The sequence below is a fragment of the Notechis scutatus genome, chromosome 4 (genome assembly GCF_049901735.1).
Source record: "Notechis scutatus isolate UNSWTSFEM ecotype Mainland chromosome 4, rNotScu1.2, whole genome shotgun sequence".
In the NCBI taxonomy this organism is placed as follows: domain Eukaryota; kingdom Metazoa; phylum Chordata; class Lepidosauria; order Squamata; family Elapidae; genus Notechis; species Notechis scutatus.
Genome location: NC_142012.1, coordinates 39,371,840 through 39,396,986, shown reverse-complemented (window position 1 = coordinate 39,396,986; position 25,147 = coordinate 39,371,840). Strand labels below are relative to the sequence as shown.

The window sequence follows — 25,147 nt, the reverse complement described above, 5'->3', positions numbered from 1 at the left end:
AAGAGCCTGAATTTTGACCATCGGGATGCTGTAACAGTGGTAACTTCAGGAACCTGGTGTAACTACCATTCAATCAGCACTGCCATAATTTCAAATAGTTGCCGAACAAATGGTCATTAAGCAAGGACTATCTGTAATAAAGTTTTAGCTATCCTATAGAATTATTTGAGATAGCAACAATGAAGAAACGGCAGCAGAACAATTTCAAAGTAGTTTAGCAACACACCCATAAAGACTTTGGCTTAACCAACTATTGTCTTCCATTTCAGGTAGGACACATTAATACAAATGTGATTCAACAGAACACTCACCCTCCTGCCCTTGCTCCTTTAAATCACGTTTTTCCAGGGCACCAGAAATATTATATATTTATTCGACTTAGCATATCACCTAGTGCACTAAGCAATTAAAAGTAAAAAAACAAAACAAAACCCAATCTTACCTGTATCACCCCAACCAGTGATGTAACAATTAGAAGCTTTCTGTGGCCTCTCCCGCCTGAATGGCAAACAGGCAGGTAAAACATGAGCACTAACACGAGTACACTGTTCGTGAGGCCCTTGCAACCTCACTAGTGCAATGTCATAGTCACTATAATCAGGCCTATATTCTGGGTGTTGCACAATTTCTTGTACTCCGATTTCTTCTTCATACTCTTCAGGTACCAATGTGTGGTAGTCTCCAACACGCACCACATAGTTTCGAGTATTGTTGCCATACCTAAAAAAATGTGGGGAAGGAGATAATTGACGTAGGATTCTGCTTTTATTATAGCATTGATGAAAGAACGCTGGAAAATGAGCAAGCAAGAATTTTACATTTCCAGTACGGCAACAATTCAGGAACTCAGTAAAATACAATGGTTTAAATGTTAGTAAATCTTTTTGAATTTTCAATGTTGGCCAAATATTAGTATGCTCAAATTGCTTCATCCTGACCATTCTGCAATATGCTAGAGATATTATTTAGGTAGAATTAGCATGTTGAACGTTAGCACCTTGAAAAGGTAGATATGTCTGTAGCAGTAAAGGAGAAAAAAACGTAGACATAAATATATTCTTTCTCTGAGTTTTTGGAATAAAGATAAACATAACTATCATTTCAATAACTTACATTTTAAAAAATGTCCTTGTGTAGTAATATATATAATCCATATTAAATAAAATCTTCCTTTTTAATTATGTTGAAATATCCTAATAAACAGATTCTCATTCTAATGAAGAGGTCGTGAATTTAACCAAAGAACAGTGTCAATGTAATGAATTAAACTGGCTGTTTACTGCTGTTTAATGGACAGATATTTTTTCATACTTGTTCCACATTTCTTCATAAAGAATGAATCTGCCCATAAAATAAAATTATTTTACACATAGGACTAGAGCAGGGGTGTCGAACTCATGACATATTGGGACTTTTTTCCCCTTCGCTAAATGGGGCATGGGTGTGGCCAGTGTGTGACACATCCGGCCCAGGGGCTGGGAGTTTGACAGCTCTGCACTGGAGCATCATGTGAGGAAAAACTCAAAAACTGACCATTTGTTCTGGACAATTATTCAATACAGTATATCCGATACAGTTATTTCTTTAACGCTTGCCACATGTAGAAAGTGTCAGGTTCATTTACCTTTTGCTAACAGTTCTTAGATCCAACTAACTGATTGTATGGAAGCATAATTCTGCAAGTATCATCAGTGGCTTGACCATATATATTATTTTTTGAAACTTAAAACATACATTTAGAAATAAACGCCACTGCAGCGCTACGCAGCATATTGTCATTCAGGTTCAGGGACAAATAACATAGTTTGGGAAAGTTTGGCTGTTTCTCTCCTTTTTTCTGCTTCTTTGCAGATTGATCATATACACTAATCGAATTATAGATTTGTACATATGTTTGTTCATTCCAGGCTAGATAAGTACATGTCTTCCTCTAAAAGGTTTCCATCTTTTAATTCTGGGAGTTGTATTCACAAGACATCCAGAGAGTGCCTGGTTGGGGAAAGCTGATTTATATCTAAGGACAAATGTTTTGATTTGCCTTTCAATTTCCATGTTTTCATTTTCATTTAAGTCAATCCATGTTTTTCAGAATAATGAAGGCATTCCAGATTACAGAAGCAATGTAAAATATATGTGAAATATTAATAAATTGTGTTTTAAGAATGCGGCTGTTGTTTCTTACAGCATTGTTTCAGAGCAAAACCAGAATCATCCATATATTTTATTATCTTTGTCTTTCTACATTATTTATTTATTTATTTATTTATTTATTTATTTATTTATTTGATTTGCCAATTGTTTACAAGATAATAAGTATAAGTGTATACATAGTTATGAATACATGAAATGGGTACATATAAGAAAAATAAAAGAATAAGAGAAACAATATAACATGCTCCTTTGTAACTTTTGCAACAATACCTCTTAAAACAATGTGCTGCAGTAAGCACCCAGCAACTGCTGATAAGAGTGGCACCACATAGAAGTCTTCCATCTCCATGGGATGATTTAATGCGCAACGCTACTTGCCAGGGCCAACCACCCCTAGACAACAGATATGTATATGATTAGTATGAAAGTGCCCAAAGTTAAAAATAAAAATATGTTTATGTATTTGTCTGAGTGCAAAAAAAAGTGTCATGGGTCATTTCTCATCAAACAGGACATACAAACTTGTCCAACCACTTTATTCTGAATTTATCCAAGCATTCAGACAGCCTCATTCTACATATCCATACTTCTTGGGGGGGAGACAAGCATTTTAGCAAGTTAGGTTATGGTCATTTGGGGATTTAGATCTGTGTAAACAATGAGTGACAGATATTGAAGAATATGTGAAAACTCATGCTAATTTAACAAATAAATTAAAAAATATTATTTTTAATATATGACACATTTGTTTAATTTGAGAATGATCCACATAGAAAAGTGTACACTTATACTGGTTTTCATCATTATTAATATAATGCATAAGAATAGACATTGATAAGCACAGCTGTCTTCATAGTCAAGGTAAACCTTGTTAATTTTAGCTTCTTCTCCATGCCCCACCTTTTTTTTAAAGGCATATATCTGAAGGAGTTGCGTTTTTGTTTTTGTTTTAAAAAACACTTTATGGAATTCTGCTCACACAACAGAGACTTTTCATATCTGTTTGCCTCTGCAATTCTTCCATTGCACCTAATGTTTTACCAAAAATTGGGGACTCTCCACAATCATGTGTTAGAGAAACTGCAACTCAACATACCATTGCAAAATTAAATTAAGACACTACATACATGACTGGTTCAATTATAAAAATCTCATTTTTAGCAATTATAAAAGATACCTAGCAATTTTAAGTATTTAGCTAGCAATAGTTTGTTCTGACTCCACACACTCAGATTTTTATGTATCAGCCAGGTGCATCTTCTATTAATGAATTAGATTCTTATTTTATATTTGATTGATTTTGTTTCACCAAGTTGGTGTCAACACATCACATAGATTTTCTCTGGGGTCATCTGTCCCTAACCTGATCCTTCTGGTCTTCCAACAGTGCATCCATCATTGATGCACAAGTAGTCATTGACTTTCAATTGATTTGTTTAACAACTATTCAGAGTTATGCCCAGCTTAGAAATATTTCTTATGGCTTATAAGCACTTTTGCCCATTCAAAATATCAAATCACATACACTTGTGGTCAACTAGGAGCATTGCAACCTGTTCACATTTATGGTTGGTTTCCAAATACCCTGCAATCATATGATAGACATTTTCAATCTTCTCTGCTGACTTTTCCAGGAAGTCAATGGGGAAACCAGCAAAAAAGTTGTAAGCTGCCGCTACCTGCTGAGAGGATTCTCCCTTGTCTCTGGGGACTGGATGAAAGAACTGTCTCTTGAGGGGAGCTGCATGCCTTCAACTGGGTGGAGAAACAGAGCTCAGATCCTGATGGGCTGAACACGTTTTCTGCACTCCATGGAAGGCATGCCCTTTAAACTGGGAACAATGACAATGCCATGGGAGTCTGCCCTAGGCAGGCCTGGTGCAATCTGTGTGCTAGCGAAGGGAGGCAGGGGAAAGCATGGTGTGGTATTACACAAGTGCAGGCGAGCCAGGGGAGGGAAGCATGGCTTTGTAATTTTAAATTGGTATCTGTAATTTACCTTAAGGAGTTTTTTCCACCAATAATTCTTTTTTGACGACGATGCAATATTCTTAAACCACATACAGAAGCAAGAGAATCTGAATAGGGCTCAAAGCAGAGAAGTTAGATTTTCCAACCAGTAAATAGAGAGCACTTCAAATGGCAAGCAAAGTGATCAAACAATTTCTTCCTAAAAACAACCCAAATACTCCCCGATATTCCTTTACAATTTACAGAAAAGAGAATTACTGAAGTTTATATTCATTTCACCTTTACTGCTGGATGCTTTCTTGATAAGATAGTCACAGATGACACCAGCATCTTCACTGTGACGACAGTTATGCTTGCCAATATCCTGTTTAATGCAATCAGCAAGGGATCTTTCATTTCCTGTGCATTTCACGTTATCCACATGGATGGGACCTTTTCCTTCTCCAAAGTATGCCATAGTCCTTGCTCGTGATAAACCTCTGGAGGCAAAAAAAAATTGGGCAACTTTTTAAATAAATCATAATGGCAACAACAGATACAGAATTCTTATTTCACATGAATCAATAAACATCAGTAAGTTTCCTCTACCATCTCTGCTAGGACTGTTAGAAGACATATTACAGCACTATTTTTCAAATTGTTATTTTATTTACTGCAGCGTATTAATAATTTTCAAAGGCTATAGGTGTCCATATAAAGTTTTACTTAATAGTTAATTTTTAATAATTTTGTTACTAATAACTTCATTTTTAAAATAATCCAAGACTACAAAAATTAGTGGCAATTTTCACTGAGAGTAATCAGCTATTTCTGCCCCTCAGAAAGAAAGCAAACTATATTATATACTAACCCAAACAAAACTAGAATTCTACATCTGACAAAATCAGGGCGAAACCTGACAGATATAATAATTAACAAATATATCTTATATATGCTCCCATCTCAAGATTCAATTTGAACTACACATTTCAAAACTCTGATCTAATAAGGGTAGCATGAATGGGAAAGAGAAAGAAGTGAAACTTCATGCTACCCTTATTAGATCAGAGTTTTTGTTGAAAATTAGGCATTTTGTTCAATGCCTAATTAATATATTATAATTGTAACTTTATTTTGCAAGAAATAATAATAGTTTTTTGTTATTTGTGGATCTGAAAAAATACTCATCACTTTACTTGCTATACATAAGAACTAGGCTATAAATAATCTGGTAACATGAACGCCATGCTAGTCATTTGATCCAATATAATATTTGAGTTAAGACTGTATCTCAGATCTGCAGAAATTTATTTATTCAATAATATCAAGTTAGTAACACTATTTGTAAATGAAGGATAGGTGGCATAATTGGGAAGATAATAAGGCCTGCTTTATCACTAGTTTCTCAGCTACTGTTAGGAAATAATGCTATCTATCTTTTACAAACTAAGCATATCTCATAAGACAGGTTGGTTTATGCATAAAGCATTTTAATTGAGGATTTTTCAAAGAAACCTTTTAAACATATAGCTTGCAAAGTACATTATTAAAATAAAAAGGAATTAAACATCCCGTAGCTTTAGCCCTTCTATTATGCCTTAATGCCAGTGAAGAAAATAAAAATGCCAGAGTAAAATAGATAGTAAAAGTAATTACTAGCTTATTATAATGTTAACATTTTAGGCATTACAGTGTTTTATAATTCAAATATTTTTACTAACATGAGTATTTTATGCAATTTAGTCAACTATGTTTATTTAAGGCTGATGTTATAGAGGCAATAAAGAAAAAAGTGTTCAGTGAAATTCCAGTAGTTCCGTGGCCAAAACTAAATTGCCCACATGTATTGATCTGTATGATCTGCATTTATAGACTCTAAAACAGATACACAGCAGATCTTTTCTTGTTTGGAAAATTCTCCCTCTACACTTAATCTTATACTGTTTGCAGATATTCAAAGGATTGTATAATGGAATACAACTGTATAATTTCCCTACAGCTGTTCATATTTTTTTTAATTTTGTATATAAAGTAGACTTTAAAAAGATGTTGATGAAATGCAGGCAGCAATGTAAGAGTTTGTGTGCGTGTTTGTGTGTGTGTGTGTTAAAAGTAATTAAATATTTTTATGATGCATTTATAAGCTTCAATTACTCAATTTTTTAAAGGGAGGTTATTCATTCTGAACAAGCATTGCTTGTTACTTTTAAATACTTACTATAAGCAAAATAGATTTACAGGTCCCCCACTTTCCTTTCATTCACTGCTTCAATATTTTTCAATAAGCAATAAAATGATACAAAAATCAATCTTTTAAAGATAGTTTTCTTGAATTTCCACCTGGTTTCTCACGTGGCTTAGTTATATACAACAGAAATCTCTTACAGACGGCGCGGACGTACCGGGCCGTGGAGCTACTCTTTACCGAGAGGAACGAGGCAGACACCTGAGGAGGGAGGGAGGCAGACACCTGAGGGATGGGGCTGAGGGAGGCAGGGCCGAGGCGCTCCCTGAACAGTGGTTTGCTGGCAGGCGTTTTATTACCCGACTAGGTAACAACATCAGATGTTACCTAGTCAGGTAATAAACGTCTGCAAGCAAACTACCAAACTCGGTTCTCCCCCGGTCCTTGAAAAAATGTTTCTGCTTGAAACCGGTCCCTGGTACAAAAAGGTTGGGGACCACTGTCTTACTTGACCATATGCCTCAATCCCCTATTCCCCATAAAATTTCAAAATCATAAATTCTGCAATATATCTTTAACTCTTAAAATTATGGTTAGTAAGCTATGGAAATTTTCATGAATAGAATTATATTACAACAACCCTGACGGAAATAGCATATACATTTTGTTACTGTGTTTATACATTATGTGTATATATTTCTTCTGACTCTGTTATTTGGATCACATATGACTAATTTTTCCTACTTGTAACCAAACGTTTTTCTCATGACACACTGCCCCCTTTTCTAATTGTCTGAACATAGTTACCTCAAAGGCCTAATGCACCAAGAAGCAAAGCTTTCAGCAGATTATGTGACCAGGGTTAGCTTCCACCTAAAATATTTAATCATCCTGATTTATCCTGAATTATCCTACCCCTGAATAGGGACATCTGGCCCAATTTGCCTAAACTCAAACCTTTGTGATTGCAAAACCATGTGCAATTCTTTAGCCAGCTAGACATACAACAAAAAGTGTGTAAATAAAATATTTTTGTTTTATTTCAACACAGATTATACTATGTTGACAATAGTGTTTTGAAATTAAGCGACACTTTTAAAAACAGGAAAAGCTATCATTTTAAAAAAAATGATTAAAACACTCTGGGAAGCAAGTTGTATTCAGTTTAGAGACAGCCCAATCACATTTAAGAAATCATTACAATGTGAAATCAGTAAGAAATTAGTTTTACAGATCAAGCACAGACACCAAGCAGCATAGTTTGGGAGAAGTCTTTTTTTTTTTAAATAGACGTTCTTTCGCATAATTGTTTTCTTCTTGTTTAATTTAGATATCTTTTCTACCTTCTTAGTAGAAAGAACCTTTAACACAAAGAAATATTATTAATTTAATTTATATGCTACCTATCTCTATATCAAGCCATCTATTATAGGAGCTTATAAAAATATTCAGAGGGTTAAATAACATTGATATGGTCTGTGCGTGTATAATTCTTACTGTAGCAATCACTCAGCACTGCTCTCCCTTTTAAATAACATTTTCATGAAATTAATGCATAATATATCAGATGAAGAAATTACAAATTGATAGGAGATTAGATGCCACTTGGACCACACTCTTTGGGAATACCAATTGACTAAACTGTAATTAAGTTTCTCTGTGTGTATGGATGTTCTTGCTAACTTCAGTTAATTCTGGACACATACTATATGTATGTATGTAAAAATGTGAAGGGCATACTGTAAATGGATGAGAGATAAAAGGATTGCTGATGATTTTGTGTGGTGATAGGCAGATACATATATTCAAGCAATCTCTATTTCTTATTTTTACTATTAAGATAATATTAAAATGACAAAACAGTAAAGGGAAAAACACAGCAGTTATCTTAGTATATGAAAATATCCATATGTTAAGCTATTAATCTGGCACAAAGAATAGATTATACTCTGATCTCTGAAAAACGGATCTCTTACTTGTAGCCTAATTGTCGACATACCACAACTGCATCCTTATCAGACCATCCATCATCACAAATTGTGCCCCATTGGCCATTAATATAGATCTCCACTCGCCCCTCTTTCTTATTCTCACCATCCATCAATCTGATAGGAGGCCCTGGGAATAGATTAATAACTATTGACATAGCAGAACCAGTAGCAATACTCTCAAAATATTCAAGTAAAGTTGTTAACTAGGAATAAACATTCCAATAAATACAGCCATATGGGAAAAATATGTTCTCTGAATCTGTGGGGGGAGAAACCCTGAAATTTGACAAATGAATTAACTTTCATTTAAAACAAAAACGAATGTTATATTTGCTTTCAAATACAAGGTTGCAAACTAGAGTGCACAAATAAATATAAAGGCGTGGGAAACTTAAACAATTATCATAATATATGATCAGCAATTGCACACACATTATTTTTTTAGATAACACATATCAAAACTTTGTTCCCAGCTATCATGGGTATAATCACCATATCAGGCAAATATATGCATATTGTGATCATTTACTCTAACCAGAACACTTTCATATCTATGATTTGGTGAAATTGTTTTATTTTGCATTTTGCCTCAGCATCTAAGTGGCCTTGAACATTCACTCACAAAGGTTTTCAACATTTAATGAAAAATTTTAAAAATGGGTTCCAATATATTTTCTCTGTCAGAAATTTATTATTTCTTTAATATTCTTTCAGTGAACTTTAATAGTCAAAGTTATCAATGTTATGCAAGGACCTATTAAACATAATGAATGCATTATACTATACTATACTTTTCCTCCAAAACCTAGAAGTATTATAGAAAAGTCTTCCACTACTAAGATTTTATTATATTTAGAAAAGTAAAAATTCAACTTTTTAAACAGAGCATTAACAAACAAAAGCAACCAAGAATTTTCTATTTACTGAGATTCCAAGGGTATACAGTTCTCACCTTTTAATGTTTTCTTTTTCTCTGAAACTTCTTACATATATTTTATAATTGTATACACAGTTACTAAAAACAATTTCTAGTGATAAATACATATAGCCGAGACTGTGAATAAATTTCAGAGGCTGCTGGATTTCAGCTCTCCTGACCATTATTCCTAATTTTGATCATAATCCTGCTGACTGATTTGATATTTGGACTCCAATAATTTTTGAGTGTCCAAGCTTGTCACTCCTGGATTACTAAAATGTCTTTACTGACTGCTCTTTACGCTGTTCAAACAACATTTATGCATGCCAACATATGGGACCATAGTGAATGTGGTCTCAGTTATGGTAATGCATAATTTTAATGCAAATATACTTGCAATCATAACACACTAAAGTGACTATGTTAACCAACCTTAATAAGTAAGCAACTGTTTACCTAGTTCATAAATGTTAAGGCAGAGCAAAACTGATCAGCCTTTATTGAAGAGTGAAGTAGATGGTGAATATTTTTAATTTAATTCTGGAAATCTTTATGCTCTTATAAATGTTTTACTTATTTTTACCCAACTGAATTCTGTTTAATGGAACTATTTCTAGAAAACCAGATTCAGAAAAAGAAGAAATAATATGACAATATATCTGTCAAGGTTTAATTCATTCAAAATATTTCTAATAGAAATCAAATTAAATGATCCTCTGATTTCTGCAACCTTAATTTATTTGCACATCAGTAAAAGGCTAGCTTTAGGAAAATCATGCTGCATAATGTAAATATAAGTTAATACTTCTTGTGAAACAGCACAGTGTATAGAATATAGAAAAGTTCAGCTTTGGTGAACTGACTTTTACTACTTGGAATATTGTTTGAAAACTATAAAAGTAGTATAAGCCTCAGTACTGAAAAAGGAATTTTACCATATGGATCTATTTAACCAAAAGATAACATATCATTTTGCTTTCCAGACAGATTCAGTTTTATGTATTATGAGCACTGCAACACAAATCCATGTGTTTATGTAAACTGGCACTAAAATGTGAATTCCTGTATTCTGAGTTTAAATTTTCCATTCCTGGAAATACACATTGTCTCCCCTACATAGACATGCTATTGGATAATTACACATTTGGGATATTAGAAAGTATAAAAAGAAATCACTGAAGAGATTCAGGAGCAGACAAAGAAACACAGCTATGGAAATAAATTGGAAGCTTTATTTCAGGTTTTTAATCTTACAGTAGACTTAATTCTTTAACAATATGCTTGAAGGTATAGCTGTGGGGTTAAGAAATATTCAACAGATGTTTTGTTACAGTAAGAGATGCTCAGACTAAATTGCTCTAACTGTTTAAAAATGTTTGTGTACATTTTTAAACTAGTCTTTTGCTACATTTAAGAGCTGCAGGAAAATTAGAATGGACTAGAAAATCTACTCTATATTGTATTTGATTCATATCAGATGTTTCATTCAGGGTTCAATATCCAATACACAGTACTCTCTCCTCATTTTTACCACAATAACTACACTGAGACATAGGATACAATGACTGCTTAAAGTCATCAAGTTTCTGTGTATAAGAGAGACTCAAACATAGTTCCTTCCTGTTTACAGTCCAGCACTTGATTATCACATCACATTGGCTTTCAGTGTTACCCTATTTTTTCCCCAATGCCTGGCCTTTGAACTTTGTCAGATTATTGCCAGTTTTCTAAAAAGACTAAAATAAACATTTTTATGAAACCTTTTTTCCAATAGAGCAATTTTTCTGTCCAGAAGTCATGTTAGGATTAGAGTTTCGTATTTTGAAGGGAGACTGCTGTTTAACTGATAATAGATAATCAGAGTTGGAAGGGACCTTGTAGATCATCTAGTCCAACTCCCCCCTCCCCAGCAGGAGACCCTACACCATTTCTGACAAATGGCAGTCCAATCTCTTCTTGAAAGTCTCAAGTCATGATGCTCCCACAACTTCTGAGGGCAAGTTGTTCCATTAGTTCATTGTTCTCACTGTGAGAAAGTTTCTCCTTATTTCCAGGTTAAATCTGTCCTTGTTCAGTTTCCATCCATTATTCCTTGTCTGGCCTATAGGTGCTTTATAAAATAGATTGACCCCTTCCTCTCTGTGGCAGCCCCTCAAATATTGGAAGACTGCTATCGTGTCTCCCCTGGTCCTTCTCTTCACTAGACTAGCCAAGCCCAGTTCCTGTAACCGTTCTTCATAAGTTTTACTCTCCAGTCCCTTAATTATCCTGGTTGCTATTCTCTGTACTTTTTCTAGAGTCTCAACATCCTTTTTTACATAGTTTTTGCTTGAATGTAATTTTTTTTAATACCTCCTAATGCAAGGACAACATGTATTCTTTTTTTTATCAAACCCAGACAGTTGAATCCATTCTGCCCTGGATTATTTTATCAAACAATATCTCCAATGAGCTAAATAGGGACTCACTTGTTTAATTGGAAAATCCATCAATGGAAATGGAGATCTCTACTTGCTAATCATTTGCTTCTCCAGCTGGTGCTCTCCAAATGCAATAGAACAAGAAACTCCATGATGAATGAGAATTCCAAGTTTCAATACAATTGGGGGATATCTGATTTTCAGACTAATTTTCCAATGTCCCAAACACTACAAAACATCCTTTAATGTTCTGGAATCAGATGTCCATGTAAAAAAGGATTCCTTTCTTGTGAGATGGGCAGCACTACATATATGATGAATAAATAAATACAATAAAAGGTAATTTACCTAACAAGGCTTTGTGGCTGTCATTGTCTCGATAGCAATTTATACTAATATCTTCCTGGTGGCTGCAATCATGCTGTCCCCAGTCACCCTTAGAACACTGTAGAATGTTAAACTCTTTTCCAGAGCAGGTAATGTCATCCAGCCAGATGGGTCCTGTATTTTCTTCTAAGAAGCGTTCTGAAACAATTTTCCCATTCCTGTTTACATAGACATTAGCACTTACACAGTTATAATGAATACTGTAAATATATTCCGTGATCAGTCTTGATTTCATTGAAATCTATTGTATTTGGAATAAATATTTTTTTCTTTTTTTTTCAATTTTCAATTAGGCTTGTTGATAGAATCCATGATTATATGTATTAAGGCTCAAAATCAACATATGATTCTGACATATTTTATCACTGACATCTGCTATAAATATAATGCTACTGGCTGCTTAACTAAACTATGTTCATAAATGTAATACATTAACCACATATATATTCTCTCCTCATTCCTTCTGCAGTGTGAATTTTCTCTTCAGGGTCTAATAAGACATAAGCATTAAATCAGCTAGCCAGAAGTCAAACTGCTAACAACAATCTATTGAATAAACTGCAGTTGGCTGGGGTCATACATCATGCAAAGCCATAAACCAGGACTTTCAAATGAAAATAGCTGGGATTGCATACTATGCTTTTAAGTCCAAATGAAATAAATCAAATTATGCTTTAGAGCAATGTATGAATACTGTGAGAGGGTGAATGAGAGTTCAGCATTTTAGAATATGTCTAATATGAAGTATGGATTGTAAGAATTTTATTTCCAGATTCAATTCAAAGTCCTGGTGTTGACCTTTAAAGACTTACAACATGGCACAGGACCAGGTTATTTGAAGTTATTTGTCTCTTTTTGATTCAATTTGCCCAGCCCAACCAGATCCAATAGAATGGGCATGTCAGGGTTCCAAGCTTCATTTGGCAGTGGGCCCTTTTCTGGAATCTTTTCCCTGCAAAGTCGGCCTCATCACTGTGGAGTTTTTGAAGGTCATCAAGACCTAGTTATGCCAGCAGGCCTGGGAACCCCAAGGGATGAGTGAATTATTGAGGTAGCTCCTTTATTGTTAATATTCCTCTACCTATTAATTTTAGAATCTGAATATTCTCATGACAAATTGTTCATTTATTACAATTTCTAATACAGAAAAGTCAAACTGAATTATAGTTCATGCTGCAAAAATAAGTAAACAATTCTTTCCCTTTTTCCCAACCAGGGTTAGCATTTTTTTAATTAATTTTCCCTCTTCTTTGTTGTATGATTACAAGGACACAGTATTTAACGATTAGATTTTGATCAGAAAGCAAAGAAGCAAAGCAGGTGCAATTTACTGAACTATTATCAGCATTGCTGTGCATAATCATTAGTAACTTCACATAAATGGAGCTTACTTAAAGCCCAGTTGTCGACAAACCACCTGCGTATTCCATTCAGTCCATCCATCATCACAGACTGTGCCCCATTGTCCATTATAAAGCACCTCCAGCCGTCCCTCATGATTGCTTTTTCCAGCAACTAGTCGAACTGCTCCATCTGTGGCATTCAAAATGAAGAGTGTATTTTAGTAGGTAGCTATTGCAGAAAAGAAACTCACCACAAAATAGAACAATTATAGGCTAGATAATAACTTTTGGCATCATTTTAATGGAAAACAGAATGTTAAAGGAACACTGATATTGAATTTCCTGCTATAAATGTTTTAATAAAATTGGAGTGCATTGGTTTTATTTGTATTGTGTCTACCCAGGCACCTCTGCATGTTGTTGTTGTTATTATTATTATTATTACTATGTAATTCCTCATCCCAGATGCTTATGGGACAAAACTGTATAGACAAAAGTAAAAGAGAGGATAAGTTATATCCTTATCTTGTGCCTTTCTGTTATATCCCACACAAATAAATGTCCTTTCATTCCATACTCTACACTGCCTAAGGACTGTAATTGGGTTAAATAAGACACACAACAGGAAAAACCCAAATATTTTTAGAATAAATGGCAGGAACGTCTTCATATGGAATCTTGACTTTCTGAATCTTTGACATTCTTCATAGTTCACAGAACCAGAACTACTCCATTACTAAATCAATTCAATTTTCAAGTCATGAAAAACTTCTAGGGAAGCAAATCATCCTTTTAAAAAAATCAACAGGTATTTGAAAATGTTTAGGTTAAATACAGGATATGCTAAAAAGAAGATAAACAGAAGTTGCACAGCTGTTTATAGATGTTGATACTTAACTTCCATTCCTCTTCCCTCCAATTATGTTGCATGGCAAGTTCTTCCCTTATCAGTCATTAGGCATTTCCTTTCACGTTTGTTTTTAAATGTGGCCAATACACTCTGGAAGCCAGAATGAGGCCTTTGGTCTGCATCAAGAAATGTTATCTTCTCTATTGTTGAAAGATGTTAAAAAAAAATATTTAACCACTTTGTGTCAGTTAATCTTAACCCATGCAGTGATTCTGATTCAGAAAAGTGATTCCTTTGTTGCATACCTGCCAGAGGTGTGCATGAAACCCCTGCATCTTCTTTATGGCCACAGTTGTGTTCTTGCCAGGAACTCTTTAGGCACTGTTCTATAGACAACTCATTTCCTGTACAACGTACTTCATCCAGTAGCACAGGACCCGAGCCCTCTCCAAAATAAGCCTGGCTCCATGACTTGGCAACTCCACTGTCCAAACATAATAAACAGAGGAAAACTGATGGAAAGACAAGCTACTCTGCAGTTTAACTGCATAAATGATCTATACTACTTGTGCAAATCCTACCATTCAAAATGATACTAAGGCCTTACATGAATGAAGTGACCTTCTGATTTTCTATAGTCTTTTAAATAAACATTTGGGAAATACAATATACTAGAGAACCTGTTATTTTTTTATTTAAATGAACATATAATAGCTTAGGAGAGAAAAATATAAATTCAAATGCTATTCGTTTTCAAAATGCAATAAACTGGTACAAGAGATATGGGGGGGGGACCCCAAAGAGAAAATATAAACATAAGTAGAGAAGGAAGGGGGAATAAAATTTGAAACAAGAGCCAAATTTGTATACAAAAGCCGGTTAGTCATAGTATATACAGTTGAAAAATCCAGGCTTACATTTAAAATGATTTATGCATCCTGATTTATTTTCAACACATTTTCCCAATATAAGTCTCAGTATCCTTCATGACTAATAAAATATTTTTAAAATGTTTGTCTAGAGCAGAGTGAATTTATAACTGAATCTTATAATCAGGATGGCTGCCAGCTATGAAGAAACAAAACCAATGAAACAGAAATAAATTATAGCCTAGGGTAAGAAAGGAATATTTTTCCTATGATAGTTGCTTATAAATAATATTTAAAAGTCTCTTGATAATTGACCTAGAATAAATGATAGAAGCATGGACTACTGTTTTAGGACATGATTTCTTTAAGAAATCAATCAAATACAAGAGTCTGTTTTCTGAACAAAATATTTGTCTTTTTTTTTTTGTTACCCAAGATATCATCAGGAATAGCCTTTATCAGCAAAGAGATAAACTGGCATTCAGACACACATATCAGGGACATATCCCAGCAGGGAACGTTGTGGGCATTCAACTGCCTGTTACCAAGGTCATCCTCCACTTAGAGACAAATAACCTACTCTCCAATAAACAATTTGGTTTCAGAAAAAAACTATCCTGTAATCTGCAACTCTTACACTGCAAAAACATATGGACGACACAACTCGACCAGGGCAAAGCAATAGACGCAATCTACATAGACTTCTGTAAAGCCTTTGATTCAGTGGTACACGACAAACTACTCCTAAAAATAAAATCCTATGGTATCTCTGGACAACTGAATAACTGGATAGAAGCATTCCTGTCAAACAGACAACAAATGGTCAAAATTGGGAGCATCCTATCAAATCCAGTACCTGTCAATAGTGGTGTCCCCCAAGGCAGTGTTCTAGGACCAACTCTCTTCATACTCTACATAAATGACCTCTGTGATCATATTAAGAGCAATTGCGTTCTCTTCGCTGATGATGTAAAGCTGTTCAATACCACAGACAATACTGCTACCCTACAAAATGATCTTGACTATGTATCAGAATGGTCAAACAAATGGCAACTTCAAATCTCAACAAATAAATGCTCTGTCTTACATATTGGCAAAAAAATCAGAAAATAAAATACAAGCTAAATAGTCAAGATCTTGTTGATGACCCAAGCTCTGTAAAGGACCTTGGAATACTCACCTCTAATGATCTAAGTGCTAGAGCCCACTGCAACTACATAGCCAAAAAGGCATTAAGAGTTGTTAACCTAATCCTACGTAGCTTTTTCTCTGGTAATATCACACTACTAACCAGAGCATACAAAACATTTGCTAGACCAATACTCGAATACAGTTCATCAGTCTGGAACCCACATTACGTATCTGATATTAGCACAATTGAGAAAGTCCAGAAATATTTCACAAGAAGAGTTCTCCACTCCTCTACTCGTTGTAGAATACCTTATGCCACCAGACTTGAAATTCTAGAACTAGAAAACCTTGAATTACGCCGTCTTCGGTCTGACTTAAACATGGTATATAAAATCATACATTGCAATGTCCTACCTGTCAATGAATACTTCAGCTTCAACCATAACAACACAAGAGCACACAATAGATACAAACTCAAAGTTAACCGCACCAAACTTGATTGCAGGAAATACGACTTCAGCAATAGAGTGGTCAATGTCTGGAATACTCTACCCGACTCTGTAGTTTCTTCCCAAACCCCAAAAACTTTAACCTTAGACTGTCTACTATTGACCTCACCCCTTTCCTAAGAGGTCTGTAGGGGCGTGCATAAGCGCACCAACGTGCCTACCGTCCCTGTCCTATTGTTTCTCTTATTCTTTTATTTTTCTTATATGTACCCATTTCATGTATTCACAACTATGTATACACTTATACTTATTATCTTGTAAACAATTGGCAAATCAAATAAATAAATAAATAAATACTTACTCAGGTAGTCAACTATGTTTCCACACTACGTTCCACCCTAGAGCCATCTTCCCATGAATATTAGCCTTTTGCCCCTATGCTCAGCAATTCATTCAACTGATTAAAATCTCAATTTAGTGGAGGAAAAGGTGACCTTGAAGAAGTAAAGACGGTGGATTTGGTTTACAGAAGATGATTCTTCATACTTGTTCTATTTCACATTGTGTTTTGTGCAAATCCCCACATGCAATACAAGTCACCAGCCAATTCTTATGGCCATCTAACTTGTTTTAAGTCTAATCATGGAAAATGGAATTATCAGTTAAACTTGTTGGAACTATAAATGGTTGTACGCGTATGTTTAATATGCAGTTTTGATAGCTGTTGGAGTTGGGGGTTAATAATCATCAGGAGAATGGCAGTAGAAAGTAAAATATAATCCTTTCCTTTTTGTTGGTTATAATTGTTCTAAGATGCTATTTATAATAGCAGGAAACTTTCATTGATACCATTGTTATTGGTTCAATATAAAGAGTAATCCAATGAGTCTGGATTGTTTCAAGACTAAGGACTGCAACAATCAAATGGCAGCAAAAAGGCACAAAAACACTCATTCTTGTTGCTGTCCACTGGAGGTTTGGATTTCTGTCACTCTATTCATTACTGAAGCTACTAAAGGGGGGGATTAATCTCTTTTCCATATATACTCAGATTCACAAAAGCATAAATAGACATTAAATGATTATATATCAAATGCAAATCCATGTTTAATGTATCCATTTTTTGCCCTAGCTATGTTCTTTGAACTAGTTACCAAGAAGCTTTCTTGGGGGTTTGGAAGAGATTATTATATATGAGTGATGATATTTAAAACTAGAAGTGTCTCTCCATTCATCCTTTTCATTTCTAATTTATACACTTTTCTAAAATAGGTTCCGTAACATTAATATCATTCACAACATTTGAATTTTCAAGCAAGCACAATTAATAATAAACACATTTTTTTTAAAAAAATGTTCCTAATCCCTTGATAATCCTTTTATTCATTACTCAGTAAGTAAAAGAGGAACAGACCAAAAATGGCCAGGAAATAAATTGGTTTGCAAAAGAGTTACTATATTGCAAGGAATTATATGAAAAGATCTCTTATAGCTATATTTAGACTTATAGTGCTGAGACTGCATTTCAAATGCCTGGAGGTTAGGAATTCAAATAAAAGACAACTTTATTTGAAGTCTTGAACAAAGACTTCATGTTCTCTGTTTGTGAATCCTGGAAAGCATATTGCACAGTAATACCAAAGGCAATCAATGACAAGCAGGAAGGTTATTGCCAAGAGGTTTTACTTTACAATCTGCAGCTGGATTTACTGAGAAGATCCACATAGCTAAGTATCTCTTTCATACGTCATCCCATGCTATTATATCTCTTATCTCTCCTTTCTTGGTAGATTTCAGTTCTTAGAAAATGAGTCTATTTGCCAAAGTATCCTTCTGTGCTTTTTTACATTACAGCTTTGCATATTTTTTAATTTAAAACATGACTAATAATATAAGGCCATGTGGAACTTCCTTTCTGCCTGTGAAATGTTTTTGAAACTGCAAATTTAAGCTGCAATTCAAATTGCAGTCTGACATTCTGTTTGGACATAAGAATCTTGGATTGAAAGCCACAGAATTGAACAGTCTGAAATACTTAGTTTTGGTTCTCATAAGATATGAATATTATAAATGCAAGGAGGATTAGCATACATATTTTGAATGCACACTGATTAAGATTACTGCAAAGGAAACACCTAGATCAATTTAGTTAAAAACTAATCTCTGAGCATCCATTCTTCAATCTGTTTTCTTTTTAATTTACATGTCTATTTCCAGTAGCCCAAAAAGTGTGTGTGTGTACACATATATTCTCTTTGTAATGTTTATTTGTTTGTTCAATCATTCATTCGTTTATAACCAGTTAGCTGAATATTTTAGAAAGCCAGTTTGATGCAGTGTTAAGGCAGTAGGCTAGAAACCAGAAAAACATGACTTTCAGTTCTGTCTTAGCTAACGAATTAAACCAGCCAAATGACTCTGGGCCATTCATTCTCTCTCAGCCCTTGGAAAGAGGCATTGGCAAAATACTTCTGGAAGTGATCTCTCAAGAATGGAAGGAAATTCCCCATTAGAAATAAATTCCCAAAGAATAAGAAGAAATACTCCATAAGAATAAAAGAAAATCCCCCTGATTGCTCATAGCTGGTTTTAGCCTGAGACAAGTTGATTATGCAAAGAACTGAAATAGGCAGAAGCTGATCGCCCAAGCCAAAACAAATTAAAAAGACAAAAACACTTATGCCCACATTTCCTACACCCCTAAGGGGCAACTACAAAATCCCTATGTATAACAAAAAGAAAACTTATAGATATAGAAAATAAGGAATACAATATTTATTCTAGACATGGAAGCACCAGTCTCTTTCTCTCTCACACACACACACACACACACACCCCTACTCCACAAATTTACCATAAAAAGCTCAAAACCTTATACAAAGTTGACCAATGTACTATCAAATTGTTGCCACCAAGAAAAAACCTTTTTGTTGTGGGGAAATAAATGGATCAACCTTCTTTCTACAGCAGCCTGTCCTTGTGTCTTATTTGCCTGCCTTTCTCCCAGTTCTGAGAAAGGGACCTAGAAAATTCTTTTTAACACATTACTGAAGTCAAGACTGATTCAAAGCCCCTGATCCAAACATGTAAATATTTCTTCTCGCAGGTCTACAAAGCAGCTTCCAACTAAAAACAATGTTAAAGAGTTAAAGCAAAGTGACGTAAGCTTATTAACCTTATCCTATTTATTACCAATACTTGAGGCTAGTACAGAGAATCCACAACTTATCAGGCAGAAGAGAAAGAAAAAAAATGACATCAACATTCTCCAACAGTTTTGAGAAACAATGAAAGTAGAACTAGTTTTCTAGTGAGCCCTGTCAGTATCTATTTTGCTACTTCACGCAAAGTATTTTTGAAGCTTGTCACAAAGATTTCAAAACTATTCAAATTTTCTGTACATATTTTGATGTTAATGCCACTAATATTTCCTATACTGTATGAAGACAACACTATTTACAGGTATGGCCTTTTCATAAATTGATTTGTTTTAATTAAATCTTAATTTGGCTACTTTTATACTAGTATTTTTGCTCTTCAACTGCTGGCTTGCAATTTCAAATAAATACTCCAGATTGGACCATCTAAATAACATTGTCAAGTCTTCATAATCTACACTTAATTAGACAAGTGGGACAAGGATCATGACGTAAGACAGTCATCTACAAAAATGTATTCAGATTGCTAGCTAAAACTCATTCAAGAAAAATGTATGCTAACAAGAAATAATAGATGCTAATCGGTTCAGGACCTATAACATTTGCGACAAAATAAATCTTAGTAACTTTATCCACCAGGAGCATCCCAAGTATTTGACTGGTAAAAAGATCATTTCCTGTTACCTCAACAATTTGTGTTAACTGAATGGGTCATATATTAGCTGATAAGAATAGAAGAAACTTTTGAAAGTAAAGGAATGGACCAGAGGTGGTATTCAGCAGGTTCTGACCAGTTCTGGAAAACCAGTAGTGGAAATTTTGAGTAGTTCAGAGAACCAGCAAATCCTGACTGGAGATTTTACAGTATCCTTCCCCTGCCACACCCACCAAGCCACACCCACAGAACCGGTAGTAAAAAAAATTTGAATCCCGCCACTGGAATAGACATAATTTAGGTGCTGGCTGATTCCAAACTGATACATCTGCTGACTTTTAGAATTAATTTGAATATTAACCATGGTTGAAATCTTGCTGAGATAGATTAACCCTCTCTGAAAGAAAGACACAATCATAACTGTGCTCTTTTCTTTTTCTTCTTATCATCTATATCTTGGTCTTCACCCATTTTGTTGTTCCTGCTGCAAAGAGGAAACAGGAATGTGTATGTTTGTATACTCATGTGTTTCCATGTGAGTATGTAGTGTGGAAATAAGACCTCAAGATTATTCAATGATGTAATCATATTTGACTTATATAAGTATAGTATTACACATGTTTATTTCTACTTTCTTTATTGTGTAGCTCTAGCAGCATACTTAGGAATGGAATTCTTGTACCAGCCTGTGCCTGATAGTGACTAATTGGTTGAAGAGTTCATGGCTTGAGAGGAGGAGGGATGATTCGAAGTTACATTCTACCATGCTACTTTATCTCTCTCTCTTCTTCCATGGTCAGCTTGTGGAGCAGCAGTTACCCCAAGCCTACTGTGCTTCCTTTCCAGTAATGATTTCACAGTATGAAGGGAAATCTCCATCTTCCTTTTGGATGATCTTGCTTCTTTGACAATTTTGTCTGTATCTGGTATTTTTTGCTAATGGACATGCATGTTCAAGCTGTTTATGATGAACATCCTATATGGGAACTAGGTGACCTTGGAGCTCTTGCTCTGACTTGTCTGAATGCAAGTACCAAGTGAATCACTATAATGTGCTATGAAATGATCATTTGGATCTTCTCCAGATTTTTTTTTTGGGGGGGATTTTTCCATCCAGTGTGTCACATAGCTTATCTAAATGAGAACAATGATTTGTATATTGGGGTAGGAATGACCAGCACAGTAAATGAAGAATATTAATTTTATAAATTCTGTATATTGTTTTACAAGGAATTAATTTTTTTTTAAACAAGTTTTATTAATTTTTAAAACACACAAATTATCATTATTCATTACATGTTTAAACCTTTTTTCATTGTAAATTTAACAAGTCAGATAAATTATGATTCTGTTTTAAACCATTTCCATATAACATACCAAAACCTCTTATTCAATTTCTCTTTACTTCTCTTTACTCTTATTCAATATCATTATTATTATTTCATCTATTTCTTTCTGACTTAGTTACCATTATTCTCATTCTATATTTCTATAAGTTTTTACTAATTCTCCCCCAAAAAACATATACACACAACACACAAAACATAAAAAAAAATCTTTTTGGAAAGTAACTTGGACCCAGGTGTCTCTCTCTTCATGGACTTCAATTATATTCATGCTCATCTTACATATCATTACTTATTTTATTTACCATTCTAAGTCTTCTATATTAACTTCTCCACATATTTCACCCTTCTTAATTCTATCTTAATTAATCATCTTAGTTTGAATCATTATATTTGTATCTTTTGTCCATTTTTTATCATCCCTTTGTCTCATTCCTTATAAAAAGGAAGAAAATAAGTTTCTCCTGAAATCATTAATCAGAGTATGATGCCTTTCTATCCCCCCTAAGTTAGTCAAATTAATCTTTAAAATAATATCCAATACCCAATCCGATTTTGCTTGGTACATTCTATCTAACTAATACATCCAAAATAATTAAATACATAATTAGACAATAAATCCAAATATTAAAAAAAGATACTATAATAAAAATTGTATAATAACATCAATACCATAATCTTATTAAACTCTTTAATTAAAACAGTATTCTAAACCTCCCCTATTATTAAATTTTAAAGCCAATCATTTTTAAACATTTTAACATTTTAATCTCTTATCAACTCTTAAACCATTACAATACTACCATCTCATCTTATGTACCTTGCAAAATCTTTTTTTTTAAAAAATTATACTTTATCCATTATCCATAAAAAATTTTTTCCATTTAATTTCAAAACATTGTAGCTTTTCTCCACCTTTTCCCTTTCTTTCTTCTCCCAACAAACCTTTCTACCCCCCTTCTTCTAACCTCTGCCTTACGGCTTCCCTTCTCTGTCATATTCCTTTTCCTTTTGTTTACTATCATCATATTGGTTTTGCACCTTATTTTTCCCTTTCTTAAATGTTTTTTTAAATCTTAAGTCCTTTAATTTTCTTCTTTTCTCTCTTCCTTCTTTCTTGATCAAATTCTGAGATTCATTAAAATGGCTCCTTCCTTTCTTTCTTGTTCCTCTGCTGTCTTCATCTGTTGTAATGTTTGTTGATAGTTAGTAAGCGCCATTTCTAAAAAAAGGAAAGCTTCTTCCACACCATCTTTACCATTTTTTTGCTTGTTCATATTCTTTTCTTAGTTCCTCAACAGAAAGAGCCATTATAAATCTTTTCTTTTCTTTTCCCTTTCTTTCTTCTTACAACAACCAGAATATTCAAAAGAAAAAAAAAAAATAAAACAGTCCCAAAGTTATCAGTCAGTCCAAACCAAGGCAGAGTTCTCACTTTCTCCTTCTGGGGTAATATCAATCAAAGAGAAAGAAAGTCCAAATCTGTTTAAAATCTTATTGCAATATCTTCTAGTCTTCAAATCCTTAAGGCATCTGCTCCAACAAAGTCTTAGCATACAAATATTTTCTTTTAATCCTCTCTCTTCCCACTCATCGCTTAAAACCAATTTTCACCTAAAAAAATAGGTTTCTTAATATCCAGTTATTTATTCCGTAGGAAAAGAGGGAAAGCTATCCTTTCAGCACCATCCAACAGCCGCTTTTTTCCTCTTCTGGCAGGTATTATTCAGAAAGTCATACTTTTCAGGAATTTTGTTAAATATGTCTTAGAGTCCTAGGAGCCAAGAAAACTTTCTCCTCTCAAGCACTTTCTCCACTTCCTCCTGCGCATTCTTACCTGGCTGCCAGCTTCTTTGTGGCGGCCATTACGGACCGCCGCTGCACGTCCTGGGAAAAGGGGTTCTACCGGCCGGGGGGGGGTCTGCAACACCCCAAACCCCTCTCCGGATCCCCTACCTTCAGCTGCCCCTGCAGGGCAGCCTAGCTCCGCACCCATCTGGGTCGGAGCCCCAGAAGCGGCTAGCGCGGCAGGGATCGCGCAGCTTCGCAAATCCCTGCCGCTCGCGAAGCCGACAAACTGGAAGTCCCCTACAAGGAATTAATTTGAATTGGCAGTTATTTGATCTTTTGTCTTGAACCGTTTTCTTTATAGTGCAGCTTCTGGCAGAGGGTTTGTGTGTGTGTGTGTCAGAGAGGCAGAGACTGACAGAGAGATAAATTTACATTTTTATTCAGGAGGAGGAAATATCCTGGATTGGTCAACCCTCTGTTGGCAGGATGAAAGATCTGGAGATTGTGCAGGACTTTTTATTTGTGTTTATATTGCGTGGAGTTACGTGTTTTTTTTTTCTTTTTGGTTTGTTCTTCCTTTTTGTGAAAATTAGCTTACAGTAAATTCAGGCTCAGCTTCCTTTGGGACACATACTGCAAGTTACAATGAGTTTCTGAACTTCCCTGGTTCTAATACGAAGCCCTCCAGATCTACTGGATTTTTTAAAAAAGCAATTCTATCAATAAATTTGGAGAGCACCAGTTGGAGAAGGATGACTTATGTTCGCTCACGTAACAAAGATAACGTGGTCCAATAACTGCTTAAAAACTATCAACTAACCAAAAGGGTTATATTCTGCTACATTCAATAATAAACAATAAATAGTTCCCATTTCAGCACTTTATGTTACAGGAAAGAAGAAAGCAAAGTCCTTTTCGCTTAAGTTTTTCCCAAACCACTGACCCATTTCTAAAACCGTGTTTCTCAAGCTGTGATATATGTACCAAGTATACAGACGTAGACAAAGTGGGCTTGGCTTTTCTCCTCAAATCAGGCAGAAAATCCACAATAGAAAGAGAGAGGAACAAGAGGAAGTGCAGAGCCACCAGTTTCCCACCAAAGGTGCTTTGCCAGGGGGACTAATTATCTGGGGGGGGGGGGGGGGGGGAAGAAGTTTCTCAAAGCCAAAATAAAATACCTAACATAGCATTTTCCAATAGTCAATTCTTTCTATCGTTATTTGAATGCAGTTCTTGGTTTGGATATATGCAAAACTATTCTCAAAGTGGCAAATAACACTTGAGCTCTAATTATCTTTAATTCAAAATAGTGTCTTCAACATTACTACACTTTTTATTACTTTAAACATATTGTAACTAACAAATACTATAACAAAATGTCTGAAAAGATATATATGCACCCTTCTAAAGAAAAAAATGCCCTTTGTTTCTTTCTTGGGGAAATGACTTTATTTAACAAAGTGATTGGTGAGAGTTAAGATTTTTCAAGAAGTTTATTGTTTAAAATGATGTTATTGGATTTCAAAAACTGACTAGCTCTATTCCATAAAGG

General features: G+C 34.5%; 1 protein-coding gene and 1 long non-coding RNA gene across 2 annotated transcripts in view; one reads left to right on the top strand and one right to left on the bottom strand.

Annotated features, from left to right (window-relative positions):
• LOC113411823 (uncharacterized) overlaps nt 1-25,147 on the top strand; it is a 246,839-nt gene that overhangs the window by 7,744 nt on the left and 213,948 nt on the right. The gene's annotated exons all lie outside the window — the stretch shown is intronic.
• The window catches only part of PRSS12 (serine protease 12), a 41,894-nt gene that overhangs the window by 1,923 nt on the left and 14,824 nt on the right, over nt 1-25,147 (bottom strand). Inside the window, exons 5-12 of the mRNA XM_026667082.2 lie at nt 14,502-14,680; nt 13,395-13,536; nt 11,965-12,161; nt 8,263-8,404; nt 4,402-4,601; nt 4,151-4,229; nt 2,422-2,544; nt 443-720 (exon numbers count right to left, since the gene is read on the bottom strand). Coding sequence (XP_026522867.2) covers nt 443-720; nt 2,422-2,544; nt 4,151-4,229; nt 4,402-4,601; nt 8,263-8,404; nt 11,965-12,161; nt 13,395-13,536; nt 14,502-14,680 — 1,340 coding nt within the window. The remainder of the gene's footprint in view (nt 1-442; nt 721-2,421; nt 2,545-4,150; nt 4,230-4,401; nt 4,602-8,262; nt 8,405-11,964; nt 12,162-13,394; nt 13,537-14,501; nt 14,681-25,147) is intronic.